Here is a 19,071-nt window from a genome sequence, read left to right as displayed (position 1 = left end):
TCTCTGGAGAAGTCTTGCATCACACCTTGTTAGAATTTAGAGAAAAAAGAACCAGGGTAAGGGCTGGGGCTGGAGCCTGGAGGGAGGGGGCAGAGGGCCAGGGCCCAGGAGCTACCAACTTGGGGCGGGAGCAGAACACAGATGTCCAGGTGGCAGAGATGTGGGTTGCAGATAAAACACTTGGTGACCTGAGTTCAACGAGCCGGATGTGTCCCTTATTGCTAGGGTGGCCTGGGGAAGTACTGAGCCTTTCTGAGCGTCAGATGTCTCCCCTTCATGGGAGGCCATGAGAATTAAATAAGATAACTGGCAATAAAGGACAGAGCATGGTGCTTGGCACACAGTAAGTGCTCAGTAAGCACTGGGCTAAATCCATTTCCCAGTGGCCTCTACCTATGACCCACCAGTAAGGATGTGCTATACCTACTTCATGTGAACAACTGAATATGCAAGGGTATTGCAAGCATGTGTTAGATAAGGTAAGCATGTGTGCAAGCCAAGTTTCTGCATGTGTGCATGCGAGTGAGTTTATATGGCATTGTTCCTCCTGCTGTTGTGGAGTGGATGGACGTAGTCTTGTTTTCTAAATTTTAAGCTACCTGCTGGGCCATCTGGGTCTGCTGTACTGGGTGCTTGGTCCAAGTGGTCCAGCTTGGGGTAGTGATTGAACCTCTCCAAACCTGCTCACAGGACCTGGGATACAACTGATACCTCTCAAAGTCATGGACACAGACCAGGGTGAGGACTGGGGGATTCAAGTTTGAGGGCCATGAAATGTTCCTTGGGGGATATGAAAGGATCTGAGCCTCAGGGAAAGAGACAGGAGCAGGTAAGCAGTGGTCTGAACCTGGGCCTTCTCTGCCAGCTGCTGAGGATGGGCGGATTTGCCTGGCTCCCTGAGCCCCTAACCCTGGGCCAGAGCTCTGGCCAGGGCATTGCCCTTACCTGGCGATGACAAAGAGGACACAGCTGACACCCAGGTAGGCGAGGAGCACATACATCCAGATGTCTGGGGACAGGGGGTTGAGGAAGGAGAAGACACTAGGGTTGGTGCCATTGGGCTTGCGATAGAGGATGCTCACGCCGAGGGTCATGAAGGGCTTGGAGAAATCGATGGCCTTCTCACGGACGTGGGTGATGGTCAGGGGGGCCACGGCCAGATCTGCCTTCTGCAGTGAGAGAGACATAGACAGACTATGAGCAAAGCCTAAGACTAGCAGGGGACAGAACATCCCTTCTTGAAAGGAGGAGAGATGAGGGAGTGAAGTGGAGTTTGTTGCCTGAACCCCGGAACACTTTAACACTCTTCAGTTTCACTATTTACTAATTCTTCTTCTGGGCCAGGCAATGCCCAGGGTGCTGGGAGACAATGGTGAATTAGACTTAACCCCTGTTATCCAAGAGCTGATGGCCTCGAGGAAGAAGACAGTGGTATCAACATGTGGAGAATGGAACACTATTACAGCTGTAACACATTTGGTCCATTCTCAAAATGGTGCCTTGTCAAATATAGTTTAGCAATCTACAAACATTTAAAAATAGCTTGTGTTCTTTCTTTGTGACTTTCAAATGTCATGAAGAGGACACAGAATCCACAGCACCCCTTATTTATATCCGTTTTCCTTTCCTATCTACTTCTCGCATGCTTTACCCCATTTTGGATATTTTATATATCCTCAAAGCCCCAAAAACCTGTTGCGCAAAAATAATACTCTCTTTGGGGGGAAAGGGTGGGGGGAGAAACACAACAGACAAATTTTGAGCCCTCTTTAGTAGCAGAGGGGAGGGAAGAGAACAGAGCAGAGGAGGCAGGCAAGGGGCTGGAGAAAGCCAGGGAGGGGCTGGAGAAAGCCAGGGATGTTCACACACCGATAAAGCTTACCCCATCACAATTTTAACGAGGGGAGTAATTAAAGTTTCATATCTGTAGTCTGAGCCTTTTCTGATTAAAATCTGCAATCTCTCCTTCCCATCTTTGCAGGATTTCCCCACTGCTCTCCTCCAGCACAAGGTCCCACTTAACTGCTTCTTGTTTACCACATTCCCTTCTTGACCTCCATGTTTTACACACACTGTGCCCTGTTGAGAATGCCTCTCCCTGCTGCTAACTTTCACCACCTTAAATATTCCTTTGCACATGCTACCTCTTCTAAGAAGCCCTCCCTGATAGCCTCCAATTCTAAATGCCCATGAAGCTCCTTCTGTCCTGTGGTAAGGTCCTCACCTGCTCAGCTGAAATAGCAGTATGTGCAGGCATGTGTCCTTTTGTCGTATCTTCCTACTTACCTGTAAGTTCCTAAGCATAGTTGGGACTGTGGCTGGTTCACTGCTTTGTTTTTCTACTCCCAAGCCCCATCTCAGCCTATGCAGTGTTTGTTAATTAACAATGTTTCCCTCTGAGAGGCTCTCCCTTGGGCTCCTGTGGATATTTACCAGAGGTGAACAAAATAATCACATCCCTTCCTCAGATGGGGCAGAACAGAAAGGGAGGCTGAGTCCTAAAGACCAACACTAAAGACCCTTTTGCTAAGGGCGGCAGCAGCTGCCTCTGAGAACCGCCTTCCAAACAACAGTCCCTAGGCAGTCACCCGCTGACTTGGCCCAGCTTAATTAGTTGGGCCAATAATTAATATTTAACAATAAATAAATATTATTTAATTATTTTGTGAGATCCGATACACAGCTGAGCCAAACAGACATGGTTTCTGCCTTTATGGGGCTTACAGTCTAGTAGGGAAAATGGACATTAATCAAATTCTTTTCTAAGTGGTAGCTGTTAACACACCTCTGACTTCACCAATCCTAGAATAGAAACCAGCAACCAAGTTGAAATGAGACTTCAAGGCAAGGAGGATTGGTATGGGTAGAACCCCAGCTCCGAAACGACTCTGTTGGTGTCCCCCAGCCTGGGGACATTGGCAAACACATAACCCTGGTGTTGCTCACCCCAATGTTTATCCTTCTAACATCAGCCCCCATGGCTGAGTATTGACATTAGGAGCCCAAGGCTTTAGTGAATCTTAGGACTACTTGGGAACATCAAGGAAGGGGAGCCTATTAGAAAGGCTGTTTCACACTGGGATCTTTCTTTGGTAAATTTCTAAACGTGTGTGTTGGAACTTGCCTAGCTTTGAAGGCAAGGGAGAAGAAATGGGCAGCTGCTGCTACCTCGGCTCCCTGGAGTACTCTCATCTTGGGGTGTGTACAAAGGAAAGTAACAAAAGGAGAGAGAACTGTCAGGGAAGGTACGGAGTGACTAGCGTGTATTTGTTCAAGAGCTACTGTGCAACAGTCGGGGGTAGAGAGGCAAGCACGAGACCCAGCTCTGCTCTCATGCAGCTTCCGGGCAAGGGAGTCCCTATTGGAGACTGTGGATAAGACTCCAAGTGGAGTGGGAACTGAAGTGGGACATTCTGGAGGGTCCCTTGAAGTCCTGAAGTTCTAGGATCACCTATAATGTTGGCAAGTCATGATTCTAGAACTTGGCTTCCCCTAGCCCAGTCCTGTCAAAGCGTATCACTTTGGGAGGCTCTGTTCTGGCTCCAAAGTCATCATCACTGCTCGGAATGCATTTGGAACTGGTCTCTGGGAATGGCTTCTGGGGCTTGGAGTGGATTCTTGGGAAGAACCTCAAAGTCAGCGGTGGCAAATCTTCCTTTGGCTTTTGATGGCAGGTTGGATGAGAGTGTTAGTAACTCGAGGATCAAGGTGTTTGTGGCCAATACTTATCCCAACTAGGAGTATTCCCGGGCTAGTCAGAAAGCCAATCACAGGGCCATACTCCCTCTTTCTTTCCCCAGATAGTCTCAGAATCTTCAGAATCTCCCCACCAGCCTTTCTGCTCTCTGGTTTTAATGGTGTTAGAAGGCAGGGGTGTCTAGGCATTCTGTGCCTACAGCAGCAAGACAGCTGGTCCACCTGACTTTCTTTGTGAGAAGTTTTGATGTGTGTTCTCCCTTGGGCTTCAGCAAGGCTGGAGTTCTCCACTTTGGTTTAGGCAAGAAATACTACATTTCACCGCTGGTTACGATTTCTTTGAAAAAGGCATTATTTTGTCCAACTTGCCTTGAAAGAGCTGAACAGATGTCAAGCCTTTGCTGTTTCAGCTCATTACTCAGAATGAAAGGCCCAATCTTGGCAGGCTCTTCCTACTTATGCAAGTTTTCTTTGAGGATGATTCATAAAATCATAGGCTGTCAGAGCTGGACAAGAGACCTTCAGCAGATCTATTCCAACCTGTATTACTTATGGAGGGAAACTGAGGCTCACAGAAGGTCTGAAGACTTTGCTCTCAGTAATCATGTCCTTGAACAAACTAAACCTCTGACTTGTCTGACATATTCATTGGTCTTATGGGTGGTTTGTTAGCCCCATCTGCCTCACCAAAGACCTTCCATACCTTTTTCTATAAACCTCTGGACCAGACAGGATAGCACTTCCAGGACTCCATCATCATAAGCATCTTTCTACTTACAAAGAAGCTGTCCTACTCTCCTCCAAGCTTACATGAGGTCGATTGGCACCATTTGCTTTCCCACATCTCCATAACCAAAAGTGAAGGAAAGAATGCTTAACTAGCTACAGCTCTACATTTTTGCCCTTAGTATCCAGGCCCCTTGGCTGCTGGTCAGACACTAGCCTCATACCTCAGAGTGAAACCTGGCAAGCCTCAGCTTGCTACCTGTGTCTGGTGTCCCTGTTGGCACCTGCCTACTTTGATTCCTAAGTATGATCTCAGCCAGATTCTCCATCTATGTGCTCTGCCTCTTGACTGGGGTCCCCCTGGGCATCTGCTTGCTGATTGTGACCTGTCATAGTTTAAATATACCTTTTGTGGAGAGAACTATTGTCTTTTGTGGATACTTTTGGTAGCTCAGCTGGTACAGAATCCACCTGCAATGAGGGAGACCTGGGTTCGATCCCTGGGTTGGGAAGATCCGCTGGAGAAGGGAACGGCTACCCATACCAGTATTCTGGCCTGGAGAATCTCATGGACTGTATAGTTCATGGGGTCGCAAAGAGTCGGACATGACTGAGTGAATTTCACTTTCACTTATACCAAGCACTGCTATGTGTACTATATATATTACCTTGTGTGACCCTCCCAGCAGCCCCATGATGCAGTAAACATGATCACCACATCCCAGGTAAGGGTAATGTGGTTCAATTAGGCTAGGAGATTTGGTCAAGCTTGTGAGTGGTCAGTGGCATTGGTGATACAGAAATGAGCAGAGCTGCCTTCCAAGCTGGTGAGTGGCTGAGCCAGTGCATGGACCCAGTTGACCATGACCTCAAACTCGAATGTTTTATCACTCTACCATACCAGTCACATTCAATGAGTTGAATTGTATACCCTCTTCCAGATATGTTCAAGTCCTAACTCTTGGTACCTGTGAATGTGACATTATCTGGAAATAGGCTCATCCTCCCCTTGCCTACTCCTCACTAAAACAGTATCTTATTATTGCCACTATGATTAAATAATCTTGGAGAAATTCCTGGGTAGAGTAACTGGGACTTTGCTAAGGAAGGACTCTATGTCTTCAGTGGGATTGTTCACTTCCCCAAAGATCTGTTTCTCTCTGGCTCCTGCCCAGTGCCCCTAAATCCACTGGTGTCCAAAACAGCCTGAGTGTGCAGCCTTGTGGAAGTCACATGGCATGAGCCTGTTTTTTAATTCAGACTCTCTGCATCCCAATAGTTCCCTCAGATGTCCCCCAGCAACACACCCCACGTGGTTTAAAATCCCCCTAATACTACTGCCTAATTATCAGAAGAGCCAAAATAAAACAATGTTGATAATACCAAATGGCAATGAGGATGCAGAGCAACTGGATCCCTCATAGGTGGTTGGTGGGGATGTGTAATGGTGAAGCCACTGAAGTCACTGGTTATTATAAAAGGACAGAACTCAGGAACAGCTAGATGGAGGAGATACATAGGGCAAGTTATACAGGACTGGGTGTGGTGCTTCCATGCTTTCTCTCTTTCACTGGGCGTCCCACCCTCCCCACATCTTCACGTGTTCACCCCAGAAGCTCTGGAAATTAGGTTCTTGTGGAAGTCACCAAGTTAAGATGAAGTCATACTGGATTAGGATGAGCTCCAAATCCAATGACTGATGTTCTTATAAAAGAGGAAAGGATACACAGATACACACGGAGGAGACCATGTGATAATGGAGGTAGAGACTGGAGGATGTAGCTTTGAGCCAAGGATGCCAAGGATTGCCAGCCACACCAGATGCTAGGAGAGTCAATGAACAAATGATCCCTCCAAAGGGACCAACTCTGCAGACACCTTGATTTCTGATTTCTGGCCTCCAGAACTGAAAGAGAATAAACTTCTGTTGTTTTAAGTCCCCACGTTTGTGACAGCCCAAGGACACTCATCCACATATTACTTAGATTCTGGGGAGGATGCATGCAACTCCCTGTACCACCTGCTGCCAGCCCTGCCCCTGCACCTGACCCATTCTGGTAGGCAAGTTTTATGGCTGGGCCCACCCTGCCCTTCCTGAGCCCACGTTACATTCCCAGAGACCTGAACTTGACTCTGGCTCCTGACCATGACTGCCTGGGCCTCCCCAGTATGCACTTTGCAACACCTGGTCATGCTTGGGAACATTGTGGCTGCAAGAACACCCTGATTCGCCCCTACTTCCCACCAGGTTCTTGTACTTCTACTTCCAAAGCCACCCAAGAAAACAAGGCTCACTCTTGCCACACAGGCAGGACCTGAACCCAGGGCTCTGTCTGCTGGCTCTCTGCCCACATCTCTAGTGTATGGGATCCATAGAATTCACCTTCCACTCTTTTCCCAAAGTTATTTCTCCAAATAGAATCTTTTTTGGTTCCCAATGCTGCTTAGTATATGTTAAGACTTTTCCCTCTGCCCTCCAGAAAATTCTTATTAGGGGTTCATGAAGCCATTCACAATCTAGCTGGTGTTGTCCAACAGAACTTTCTGCCATGATGGAAATGCTTTGTATCTTCACTGTCCAATATGGTAGCCACCGGCCACAAGTAGAATTTGAAATGTGCCCTGTATAACCGAGGAACTGAATTTATACTTTGATTTCATTCATTTTAAATTAAGTAATTTAAATTAATGTAACCAGTTGATTTTAATTAAAGTTTAGATTTAATAACACCATGTGGCTGGTGGCTACTGTATTAGAAAGTGCAGTTCCAGTCCTGCCTGCCGCTATGGTCTCACCTCCCATTTTGTTCCCCCTGGTTCTCTTCCCACTGGCTTCTTTCAGACCCTCCAGTCCATGCTCACCTCAGGACCTTTGCACAATACTCTTCTCTAGCTGGAACTTCTTCTTCCCTGAACTCTTTGTCTAGCTAACATCTGCTTCTCATTCAGATCTCAGCTCAAACATCACTTCCACAGACAAAATCCTCAGATGAAATCAAGCCTCCCCAGTGATGACTCTCACAGCACCAGGTATTTGCGCTCTTAGCACTGATCACAGTTGTGATTTCAGAGGTTTTGAGTGATTTCCTGTCTATTGGCCCATAAGCTCCTGAGAGCTGGCCTGAGTCATTGTCTTTTCACTATGGTATGCCCTCCACCTAACACAGTGTCCAGCTCATAGCAGGCCTCCAAGTAGAGACTTGGGGACTGAATGAATGGGATGTTGCTGGTTTAGAAGAGACACTCGGCAAGTGTGCTCTCAGAGCCGGCTGGCTGGGCACCTGGCAGTTTCTAAGAGCAAGTCACAGACAGTGTCTGCTGATGAACCCCAGACTCTGAGCTGAAGAAAACACAGAGCCCCCCGAAAAGCCTTGGACATTAACCTGACAGCCAGCAACTTCAATAACCCACACATTTGAACAGAGGGGAAGGAGTGCTAGTAAATTCATGAGTGTTAGCGGATGGGTCAGCTACTAACACCTGTGATTCACACGTCAGTTTCCTGAGCTGATGGCAGCCTCATGGCCTGACAGTGACGAATGATGCTGTGTTTCTCCCTGACCTGGGAGAGCAGCTGATTCCTGAGTCCCAGCAGGCACCATGCTGTACCTCTGTCTCCAGGAAGCATGAGCAGGTCCTCCTGCTTCATAGCCACAGGGACCCTGGAGACGAATGAGGTACGGCTCCATCTCCTATCTCTAGTGGTTCTCTTTCCCCATCCCACAGGGCCCTAAAGGTGGCATCGGCCCAGACAGGCCCTGCCCAGTCAAGCCCCAAGGACCTGGGGACAGGGAGCCCCCTCCCTCTGCAGGCTGTGAGGTCCAGGTTGGACATTCCCATAGCCCCTGCGCTGGTCCTCACACAGCTGAATGTTGATTTGTAAGTCACTGCTTAATATCTAACTCCTTTGTTGGTACATAAGCTCTGGTGGGGGGCGGGGAGGTGGGCAGGGACTACATTTATTTCACTTGCTGATGCATCTCTAGGATTAGTACCAAGGCAGGCAAAAAGAAGGGGCTCAGTACGGTTTTGTTGGAAGACTGAGCATCAAAGTACCCCCAAGAGTTCTGATCAACCCTTACTCCAGCCTGTAGGCTGAGCTCTGGCCTGTTTCCCTGTTCAGCATCCCCATTCTCTCTGAGGCCATGCTGACCCCTGCCAGTCTGCCAGGTCCTGACTGCCTCTCGCCAGCCTCCCTCCAGAGTTTGGATGCTGCGCTGTGTCCTTGCCCTTAATGGCACCCTTACTTATGACTATCAGCGGTCCCTAGCATTCACTGATAGCCCTCCTCAGTCAGGTCCTAGTGACATTTTCAGCTCCCTGGCACCCTCAGGGACAGCCCTGGGGAGGGGCCCCCTCTGCAGTGCATCTGTTTCCCCCACCCCAAGCCTGCCCTGGTCCATCCGGGACTCTGCCCTGCAGAGTGGGCTCCCAGCATGCCTTGCTGCAAAGTGCCCTGTCCTCAGCTAGAAGAGGGGACTTGGGTAAAGCCTTCCCCAGCCTTGCAAACAGGGGTTGGGTCCAACACATACAGGACAGAAACAAGGTCTCTGTCCCAGTTAGGAGGACGATGGGACACAGTAGGGTGATGGTAGTGTGTCTTTGAGACCAGATCTTCCTGTCACATATGCCAGCCTACCTGGAGGCTGGGAGACCGGAGTGCATAGTCTCAAGGCCATGGCTGTTACTGGGGGACATCTTTCCAAGTCCATGCCCCTCCTCCCTCTGCCCCTCACGTACCATCTTCTGCTGCATGCCAGGGAGTTAGAAATGACCCAGACCCCCTCCCTGGATCTCTCTGAATGCTGCCAGCCAAGGGCACGGGAAAGGCATTTCCTGAGTTACCTTCACCTCTCACAAGTCTCCAGTACCTTCCTCCAGGCTTTCCTGGGATGGTTCATCAGCAGCTTCCCACTGGTTTCTGATCGGCGGGATCTCTCAGCCCGGGCCCCAGCCTGGGAGCCAGGGAAGCTCTTTCACTTACCACACTCCTCTCACAGAACAGTGACATCTAGTCACACAGTCATAGATTACTGCCTGTTTCCTCCCCTAGAACATACAATCCTGAGGCTCAGGGAAGGGATCCTGACTGTTTTGTTCACACTGTATCCACAGCACCTAGCATGGGACTTAACTGAATAAATTGAATGAACAAATAAATGAATAACCTGATCAAAGGAGGCACTGGCTGGATTCCCCCTCTGAGGTTTAGAAGAGGTCACCCAGTGGGCCTTCCCTTGGGGCCTGGTGCACTGCCATTCTTGGGGGAGGGTACCCGGAGTCACGAGCGGTGTCCACTGATGTCCCTCCAGTCAGCCAGCGCTTCACTTATCAATCAGTGATGTAGCTACCGATAACCTCAGAAAAGCTCATATATATCTAAAGAGATGGGACAGGTGCTAGAAAATTCCTAAGTGTTGGCCGAGGGGTTGTGTACCCATGATTCACACAAAGGCCTCCTGAGCTGATGAAGCCTGTGCCTTTCCCAGGTCTGGGAGAATGGCCCGCTCCTGAATCCCCTTAGGGCTGTCTTTCAGGACTGCTTAGCTGGTGTTCCCCACTTTGTGGCACACTATGGGGGATACACCACACCTCCATTCCCATCTCTAGAAGATCCCCTCTCCCCTACTCCCTGCATATCTGCAAGGCTGGTGTCTGCCCTGGGCCTGCTCGGGGAACCTTACTACTCACCCCGCAGGACCCCACGAGGGCAGAGACTTCAGCGACCTAGAGGCCCCCATCCAGGTCAGTGCCCCCATCCAGGTCTGTACCCCCATCCAAGCCCTGAATATCTCTCCCTCATTTTTTAATTTTCACCTCCAGAGTCACCTCTGCAGCAAAGTCTGAGTCATTTCCCTGCTTTATACTCCCAAAGTCCCCTATACATATTCCCCCTTGCAGCACCGATCAAAATTTTAATGAAATTTAACTTGGCTGATTCATTGCTTGTTCCTAGAGGGGCAGGAATCACGTTGACCTTGGTTGCTTCTGTATTTCCTGTCACCGCCCTGGGTCTGGTACCTCATTTGAGTTTGGCTCACCCCTCTCATGCACCAGGTCAGACCCTCTGGCCACCACCAGCCTCATATAGGCACAAGCTGATAGCATCTCACCTCCTGTCTACCTGGGCACTTCTTGCACACAGACACCCCCTGCCCCTACAACTTTCTGTTGATGCTCCTGCAGGGTCCTGATTGGTTCCCATGACTGCTCTGCCAAACCCAGAAATGCATGGAAGTCAGGAGCCTTAGGAAGCATCACTACGAACAAAGCTAGTGGAGGTGATGGAATTCCAGTTGAGCTATTTCAAATTCTGAAAGATGATTCTGTGAAAGTGCTGCACTCAATATGCCAGCAAATATGGTAAACTCAGCAGTGGCCACAGGACTGGAAAAGGTCAGTTTTCATTCCAATCCCAAAGAAAAGCAATGCCAAAGAATGCTCAAACTACCGCACAATTGCACTCATCTCACATGCTAGTAAAGAAAAGCTCAAAATTCTCCAAACCAGGCTTCAGCAATATGCAAACCGTGAAATTCCAGATGTTCAAGCTGGTTATAGAAAAGGCAGAGGAACCAGAGATCAAATTGCCAATATCTGATGGATCATCAAAAAAGCAAGAGAGTACCAGAAAAACATCTATTTCTGCTTTATTGACTATGCCAAAGCCTTTGACTGTGTGGATCACAATAAACTGTGGAAAATTCCGAAAAGATGGGCATACCAGACCACCTGACCTGCCTCTTGAGAAACCTGTATGCAGGTCAGGAAGCAACAGTTAGAACTGCACATGGAACAACAGACTGGTTCCAAATAGGAAAAGGAGTACGTCAAGGCTGTATATTGTCACCCTGCTTATTTAACTTATATGCAGAGTACATCATGAGAAACGCTGGGCTGGAGGAAGCACAAGCTGGAATCAAGATTGCCGGGAGAAATATCAATAACCTCAGATATGCAGATGACACCACCCTTGTGGCAGAAAGTGAAGAAGAACTAAAGAGCCTCTTGATGAAAGTGAAAGAGGAGAGTGAAAAAGTTGGCTTAAAGCTCAACATTCAGAAAACTAAGATCATGGCATCTAGTCCCATCACTTCATGGCAGATAGATGGGGCAACAGTGGAAACAGTGTCAGACTTTATTTTTCTGGGCTCCAAAATCACTGCAGATGGTGATTGCAGCCATGAAATTAAAAGACACTTACTCCTTGGAAGGAAAGTTATGACCAACCTAGACAGCATATTAAAAAGCAGAGATATTACTTTGCCAACAAAGGTCCGTCTAATCAAGGCTATGATTTTTCCAGTAGTCATGTATGGATGTGAGAGTTGGACGGTGAAGAAAGCTGAGCACCGCAGAATTGATGCTTTTGAACTGTGGTGTTGGAGAAGACTCTTGAGAGTCCCTTGGACTGCAAAGAGATCCAACCAGTCCATCCTATCAGTCCTGGGTGTTCATTGGAAGGACTGATGTTGAAGCTGAAACTCCAATACTTTGGCCACCTGATGCGAAGAGCTGACTCATTGGAAAAGACCCTGATGCTGGGAAGGATTGAAGGCAGGAGGAGAAGGGGACGACAGAGGATGAGATGGCTGGATGGCATCACCGACTCGATGGACATGGGTTTGGGTGGACTCAGGGAATTGGTGATGGACAGGGAGGCCTTGTGTGCTGCGGTTCATGGGGTCGCAAAGAGTTGGACATGACTGAGGGACTGAACTGAACTGAACTGAACAGGAGCCAGTGGGTGCACCTGTTCCTCCTCTCCGTTCACCTCAAGAGATGGCTCTGAGACACACTTTGTCAGGCTTTTCTCGGGTGCCGACTTGGATTAGTCTCACTCAGTGGTGAGCAGCTCAATATGACATCCTCCTATTGGCCTTCTCTCCACTCTGCTCCACTTCCCTGCCCTGACTCTCCCCGGCATCACACCCTCTAACTCAGTCAGCAGTGGCATCTAAGCCTCCTCCTCAGGCCCCGCCCCCCAGGAGCCCAGGCCCCGCCCCCAGGAGCCCAGGCTGAGACAGGGCTCCATAACGCTTTGCAGAAAGAATGAAGGAACAATCCTCAGCAGGAGGGTTGGCTTGCTCCTCTTGCTCCCTCTGACCTCAGTTTCTCTTCAACACCCCCCTCGCCCCTGCAGCTCTGTTGCTGCCTTGCTCCCTGTCCTCTCTCATGTCTGGTTGTCTGGACCCCGACCTCCTGTCAGGCTCTTTCCACATGTTTCCCAGGTTGGTCTCTGCTTGCTGAGTCCAGCTGACAGCCCTGGGGTGCATCTCCACGGAGCCCAAGTCCTTCCTGCTTCCCTCACCTGCTTATCTGGTCATCCCCAGGTAGATCCTGAGCTTCCCCAGAGGGGCTCAGTCATTGCTCTGGGCAACCTGGATGCCCTGACAAGAGGCTACCTTTTCATCCATCTGCTTCCTTGCCCTCACCTGCTCTGTCTCATTCAGGATTCTTACCTGCCCCAGGCGAGCTCCCAGCATACCTTGCTTCAAAGTGCACTGAAGGAGGTGGCTTTGCATAGACTTTCCTGGCCACCCAAACAGGAGTCTGGGGCTCCTCCTAACACCAATGCATGCTGGCCAGAACTAAGATTTGGTTCCTGCTTTGGAGGCCGGGGACACAGTGCACGATGGGGTCACGACCTTGACACTAGACCCTCCGCTCGCACACTTTGGATGGGAAGCTCAGTAGTGATGACCCCACAGCCTTGTCTCTGGGGATAGTGTGCCAGTCCACGTGCTCATTCACACACCCCTCACCCATCAGTGCCTGCTCTGCGAGCCCAGCCCCACGCCAGTGTGGGCAGTGCCAGTATAGTCCAAAGGCACTGTCTGTCCAGAAGAAGAGTTAGGCTGGGACCTGGGTCCGTGGAGCTGTGCCACTCCCTTGCTCTGCTCTCCGTGTTATGGGGAATCACATCTGGGCAGTGCTAATTCTCTCCTAGGGGAAGGAATGACATCAGGGTTACCCAGGATCACTTCTATCCATTTTGGTCCAAACCCATTTTGGTCCAGCCCCTTCCATGAACCAGGGAAACTGCCTTATATGCTATAGTGAGATGTAACAATTTCAAGATAAAAGAATGAACAGCTTCCTGTGGCTGGAGGGCATTCAGGCATCCCCTTGAGGCCAGGCTCCTGCTCCCTCTCCTGCCCATTTGCTGAGCCTGGCAGAGCAGCCAGGACAGGACTTCTTGGCCTCTGAGAACAAAGGTTGCAGGAGGCCAGGCTGGGGTGCTCACAGAACCCATGCTGGGGCTGACCGGTACCCCTAGGAGATGGCACTCATGCTAACCCACGGGTGCAGGTCCGTCCTCACCTGCCTCCTCCTCCCCACCTGCTGCTTCACACCCTGTGTCCACACCTTCCCAGTAGCCTCTTTCCTCCTTTGGTTCCAGCGCCCCCTCTCCCTTGCTTCTCCCTCCTCTCTGGCCTTGCAGGAGCGGGCATCTTGTGGAGGCCTCCTTTTCATCCCATTCTCACACCATTCAGGGTCCTGCCTCCAGTCTTCCTCTCTTTTCTCCCCATCAATCCCTCCTCTGAGTGTCCAGCCACAAGGAACCCTTGTGGCTGGAACCCCAGCCTCTAGGAACCCCAATCCCAACATGATGTCAGAACCTCTCCTGGATCCTCTGCTTTCCCAGGAGGCTCTGTCTCTGGGGATGATGCCACTCCCTCCCCAGCCATCCAAGCTAGAATTTCATACCATGTCCTTGATTCCTCCCTGCCCTTCTCCTCCTTCATCCAGTCAACTGCCAACCTCATCGATTCTACCTTCATGTCTCGTGCCATCAACTTCTCTCCTTTCTGACCACAATCCTTGGGGGGCCACCATGCTCCCCTCCACCCAAGTTCCAAGGATGGCCTCCAGACTGGCTCCAGTTTAGCCTGGCAGCACACGTCCCAATTTGATGTCACCCCCTTGCTCTCCATCTTTCAGCTGTGCCTTGGAGCTCTTGGGATTAAAACAAAATTCCTCATGTTAGCACCCAAGGTCCTTCAAGGCTCATTTCTTGTCCCCTTCTCCAGCAGCAGCCTCTCCTCTTGGTTCCAGGCTTTCCATACTTAGAGCTCTGTCTCCAGACTCCCCAGCAAGATCCCAGGCACCTGGTGCCAGATAGAAGCTCTGGATGGCAGGTGTTGGGAAAGGTCTCAGGGCAGTAAGCGGGTGATGTCTCATGTGTGCCTCAATTCCCTGTGACTCTGATCAATGTGAATCAGTTCCCTGCGTCTCCTTTTTAGATTCAGAGGGGGCAAGATCCAGATCCCGGGTCACTGTGGCCCACCAGGGTGACCATGGCTGAGGGGCGGACTCTCTCACTATCATCATGGCCACCCACATACATACTTTAGACAGGACATGTAGATACTTTAGACAGGAGGAAATGGTGAGGAGTAAGACAGTCCTGTGTATTGAGCAATTACTGAGTGCCGGGCACTTGGCTAAGCATTCTTGTACTGTAGTTCATTAAATATTCCCATGAACCCTGGGCAGAAGACTTATTTTATTATTCCCACTGCCTAGATGTGGAAATAGAGGCCAGAGAGGTTGAATAGCTTTCCTACTGTCAGCTAAAATGTGCTGGACCCTGAATTTGAACCCATCTCTCTTGGATTCTAAACATATTAAAACACATGGGAGTAATTTAAGGCACAGACCCCAGTAGGAGACTTCCAAAGGGGGTGGGGGACGGGAATGAGAGAGAGCAGGCAGTAGAGATGGGAATAGTGATGATCTGGGACAGAGATGAGGAGACGGATGGAGAAATCACTGCTCTGTCCAATCATCTTTTTTGCTCCCATAGTTAGAGACAACTTGGGGGAAAGTGAGGATGCGAGCAGGAGGGGGACACACCCTTTAGATCCCCCACCTTCCCCCATCATCTTGTCTCCTTGGACAGCCCGTGGCATGGACAGAGATGAGCAGAGAGTATCAGTGAAGGACTTCTTAAGTCCTGCTGGTCAGAGGCTCCACCCCAGGGGCCTCCAAATGGCCCTCAGGGGGCAGATTCTTGCAAAGGTGGGCATTCATCATTTTTACATCTGCGTTCAGATCCCTAATAAGGAAGTAATAATATTGCCAAGCCTTTGCCACGCTTTCTATGAGCTAGTGAGAAGACTAATTATCTGACGACCCTAATAAATGGTTATGATGTTATTAAAAATGGCACCAAGCTAGGATTAATAGGCTCATCAATTGTAGGAAATTGGGTTTAACAAGGTCCCCTGCATGTGCCGTCAGGGCCCATGGTCTTGATGGATACTGGGCTGCATGCAGGCCATGAACAAGACCACCCTTCTTTTCTCCAGCTGAGGGTCAGCCTCGGAAGCTGCTGGGTTTTCTGGTCTTCCCCCTTGCAAATGGCTCTGCAGAGCTCTTGGGCTGCTGGGGATGCTGTGGATGGCAAGAGCGTCACTAGCCTTATTCCCTTCTACACGTGGCCTCCACTGTCCATGGGATCCACCCCTCTACCCAGCCCAGCTCACCTCAGTAAATGACATGCTCAGATCTCACCCAGAGCCCCACGCTGCAGAGCCCCACTCATAAAGCTCGGATGGGGGGGGAGCCGATAAATGGAGATGTCTCTGGGGCCTGCTGACTAATTTCCATAATAATTACAGTTATTACTAATAATGGTGACAACACCCCTCCCTCCCCGTTAGACTGAATTCCACAGTCTAGGAGCTGCTTCCCCACCAGTTGTCACCTCCGACAACAAGCGGGGAAGAAGGCAGGGTAGGCATCATTATTCTCGCTGTTGAGGTAGGAAATGAGCTTAGGGAGAAAAAGAGACTTCCTGAAGCCCCTCCCCCCACCTCAAAGGAGTAGCCATAATGACGAAAATAATACAAGCAAGGACTGACAAGGTGCTGACTGTGTAGTGTGCACATGTGAACTTAGCCCTCACCACAGCCTATGGGGGAAGGGGGGCATTATTATCATACCCATTTTACGATGAGGAAACTGAGGAACAGAGAGATTAAGAAACTTGTCCAGAAGCACACAGCTAGTAAGTGGGAGAGTAGGAATCAAGTCCAGACCAGGTTCACGCTTTTGACCATTAGCCTCTCCCGCCTAATGGGGGACTGATTTTCTAGGGCTGAGGAAATGACTCCACTGCTGAGACTCTGCTTGAGCCTCCTTGCTCAGAGCTTCAGCCTCCTTCTCTTCCTGATTCCCCTCTGACAGGGGCAGGAGGGCTAACTGAAGAAGGTCCTGAGGCTGCCTGTCTGCACTTGGAGAGGCAAAGTGACAATAATCCTTTTGGCAGATGCTCTTCAGGTTGCAAAGACTGACTGCATGAACCTGGGTCCTGCGGTCATATGGCTCTTTGCAGACATCGGAGCCCAGGGCTTTCAGAAGCAGAGAGCCTCCAAAAGACTCTCTCAGTCCCAGCTCCACTTCTTACTAGCTGGGAGCCTTCATCTTTCTCTGCCTTAGCCTCCTCATCTGTTAAATGGGTGGTAATAACAGTACCCATCTCATTGAGTTGTTGTATGGATAAACGAGAGAAGAAATATAAGGGGTACAGATCATGTCCTTGTATTCATTAGCAGGCCCTGGATAGAAAAATGTTTATGGAAAGCGAAGGCCCTGAGCTGGAGGGCAGGTAATGTTTAGAATGTGCTGGGTGAGCCTATACCAATGGCTCCTTTGTCTCCATCTCCCCTGCCCCAGGGCCGCGGTCTGCCAGGACGCCCCATCCTGAGGTGCATAGAGGACTTGGCCAAGCCTCCCGGGCGGTCTTGTCTGAAGTGCTCCCATCCCACTTACGTGGTCGATGAGCTCCTTGATCATGCCGTTCCACTGGCCCTTGTCGTCCTGTGCCCCATATTTCCCATCCTCCACCAGCCGGATCTCGTAGGAGAAGCCCAGGATGTGGGCCAGTTCCTTGAGCAGGTCGATGCAGTAGCCCTCAAACCGGTCATTCCCAAACAGGGTCCTGTCGGACTTCCGGAACATGACAAAGGGCTCCTCCTGTGGGGACAGATGGGACAGGGGCTGATGGAGGCTGAGTGGGTGGGGCAGGGCTGGCTGGGGTCAGAGAGCCTGGGCCCAGGCCTCTGCAAGGGTGTTCTAAGCCATCTTTGGGGGTGGCTCAGAAGAATGGCCCGCTAAGTCAGGAGAGGGAAAGCCAAGTTAGTGCCTCACAGATGGCCATCTGATGTGCATGCAGAACTTAGTAGGTCCTTATGGATTTGATTGTCCCAGTGTTCACAGAGCTAGAAACTAGTGGAACTGGAATTTGAACTGAAGACTATGATTCTGAATCTCACGTCCTTTCTGTTGCACCATCAACACAGGCTGATGGTTCTCAAAGTGTGGTCCCCAGACCAGCAGCATCACCTGGGAACTTGTCAGAATTGAACATTCTCAGGCCCCATCCAGAAATAATGAACCAGAAACCCTTAGGTGGGGCCTGGAAATGTGTGCTTTGAGAAGCCCTCCAGAGGATTCTGCCGTCTGCTCAAGTGTGAGCGCACTGCTCCAGGAGGCCTTCATCAAGTTTCTTCCCTGACTGCTCCCCCAAGAAAGTAAGTGAAAGTGTTAGTTGCTCAGTCATGTCCGACTGACTCATTGCGACCCCATGGACTGTAGCCCGCCAGGCTCCTCTGTCCATGGGATGGATTCTCCAGGCAAGAATACTGGAGTGGGTTGCCATTCCCTTCTCCAGGGGATCTTCCCCACCCAGGGATCGAACCCAGGTCTCCTGCATCGCAGGCAGATTCTTTACCATCTGAGCCACCAGGGGAAGCCTGTCCCATCTCCCCCAACTCCTGCATAAAAAGACCAGACCTACCCGCTCCCTGATACCTTTCTCTCTTTCCAAGGATCTAGTCCCCAGCATTAGGATCTGCCAGTGATTCCTGATAACTATGACACTTTGCATTTACATGTGGACGGGCCAGGCACCAGGAAGTCAGCAGATGAAGTAGTGCCTGTGGAAGGCCCAGTGCAGAGCCCAGCAGAGCAGCGGGGTTCAGTGAAAGTAGCTGGTATAGCCTTGTTAGTCTTAATTTCAATCTTCTGGGACAGATACTAGTAACCCCATCCTATAGATGCAGAGAGTAAACTGATGAGGACAAGGTGACTTGTGAGAGGTCACTCAGCTGCCATAGAGAGAGGATCAGGACTCAGGTTGGTGTGACCCCAGAGTGGGAGCTCTTAACCACCTCACTGTGCCAGAGGCCCTGAGTCACATGGGCCTCTCCCTAGTGGGCAGGGGGTCCTCAGAAGGTGGCTTGTGTTCTACAGTACACCTGGCAGCTGTCCCATGTCAGGCTCCCTCCCTTCCAGGTGATGGGACGCCGGTAATGGGCTCTCAAAGCGCCCACCTCTGTCTGATTTCTCTTTTAGAAATAAACACTGACAACCCTGTAAGGAATAACTAGGAACGTGCTGTGCTTAGTCGCTCAGTTGTGTCTGACTCTGCGAACCCATGGACTATAGCCTGCCAGGCTGCACTGCCCATGGGGATTCTCCAGGCAAGAGTGGGTTGCCATGCCCTCCTCTGGGGATCTTCCCAACCCAGGAATCGAACCCAGGTTTCCTGCATTGCAGGCGGATTCTTTACTATCTGAGCCACTAGGGAAGCCCAAGAATACTGAAGTAGGTAGCCAATCCCTTCTCCAGGGGAACTTT

At 50.2% G+C, this 19,071-nt stretch overlaps 1 protein-coding gene across 3 annotated transcripts in view; it reads right to left on the bottom strand.

Moving 5' to 3' along the window:
• The window catches only part of GRIK3 (glutamate ionotropic receptor kainate type subunit 3), a 246,441-nt gene that overhangs the window by 29,157 nt on the left and 198,213 nt on the right, over positions 1–19,071 (bottom strand). For all 3 annotated transcript variants that reach the window (XM_081495260.1, XM_081495262.1, XM_081495261.1), the window contains 2 exons: positions 17,203–17,406; positions 946–1,169 (listed from right to left, as the gene is read on the bottom strand). In XM_081495260.1, the coding sequence (XP_081351386.1) occupies positions 946–1,169; positions 17,203–17,406 (428 nt within the window). The remainder of the gene's footprint in view (positions 1–945; positions 1,170–17,202; positions 17,407–19,071) is intronic.

Source organism: Giraffa tippelskirchi, chromosome 5 (genome assembly GCF_054371585.1).
Source record: "Giraffa tippelskirchi isolate mGirTip1 chromosome 5, T2T-mGirTip1v1.2.pri, whole genome shotgun sequence".
NCBI lineage: Eukaryota > Metazoa > Chordata > Mammalia > Artiodactyla > Giraffidae > Giraffa > Giraffa tippelskirchi.
The sequence above is the reverse complement of the archived record's forward strand: the minus strand, read 5'-3'. Positions and strand labels throughout refer to the sequence as shown.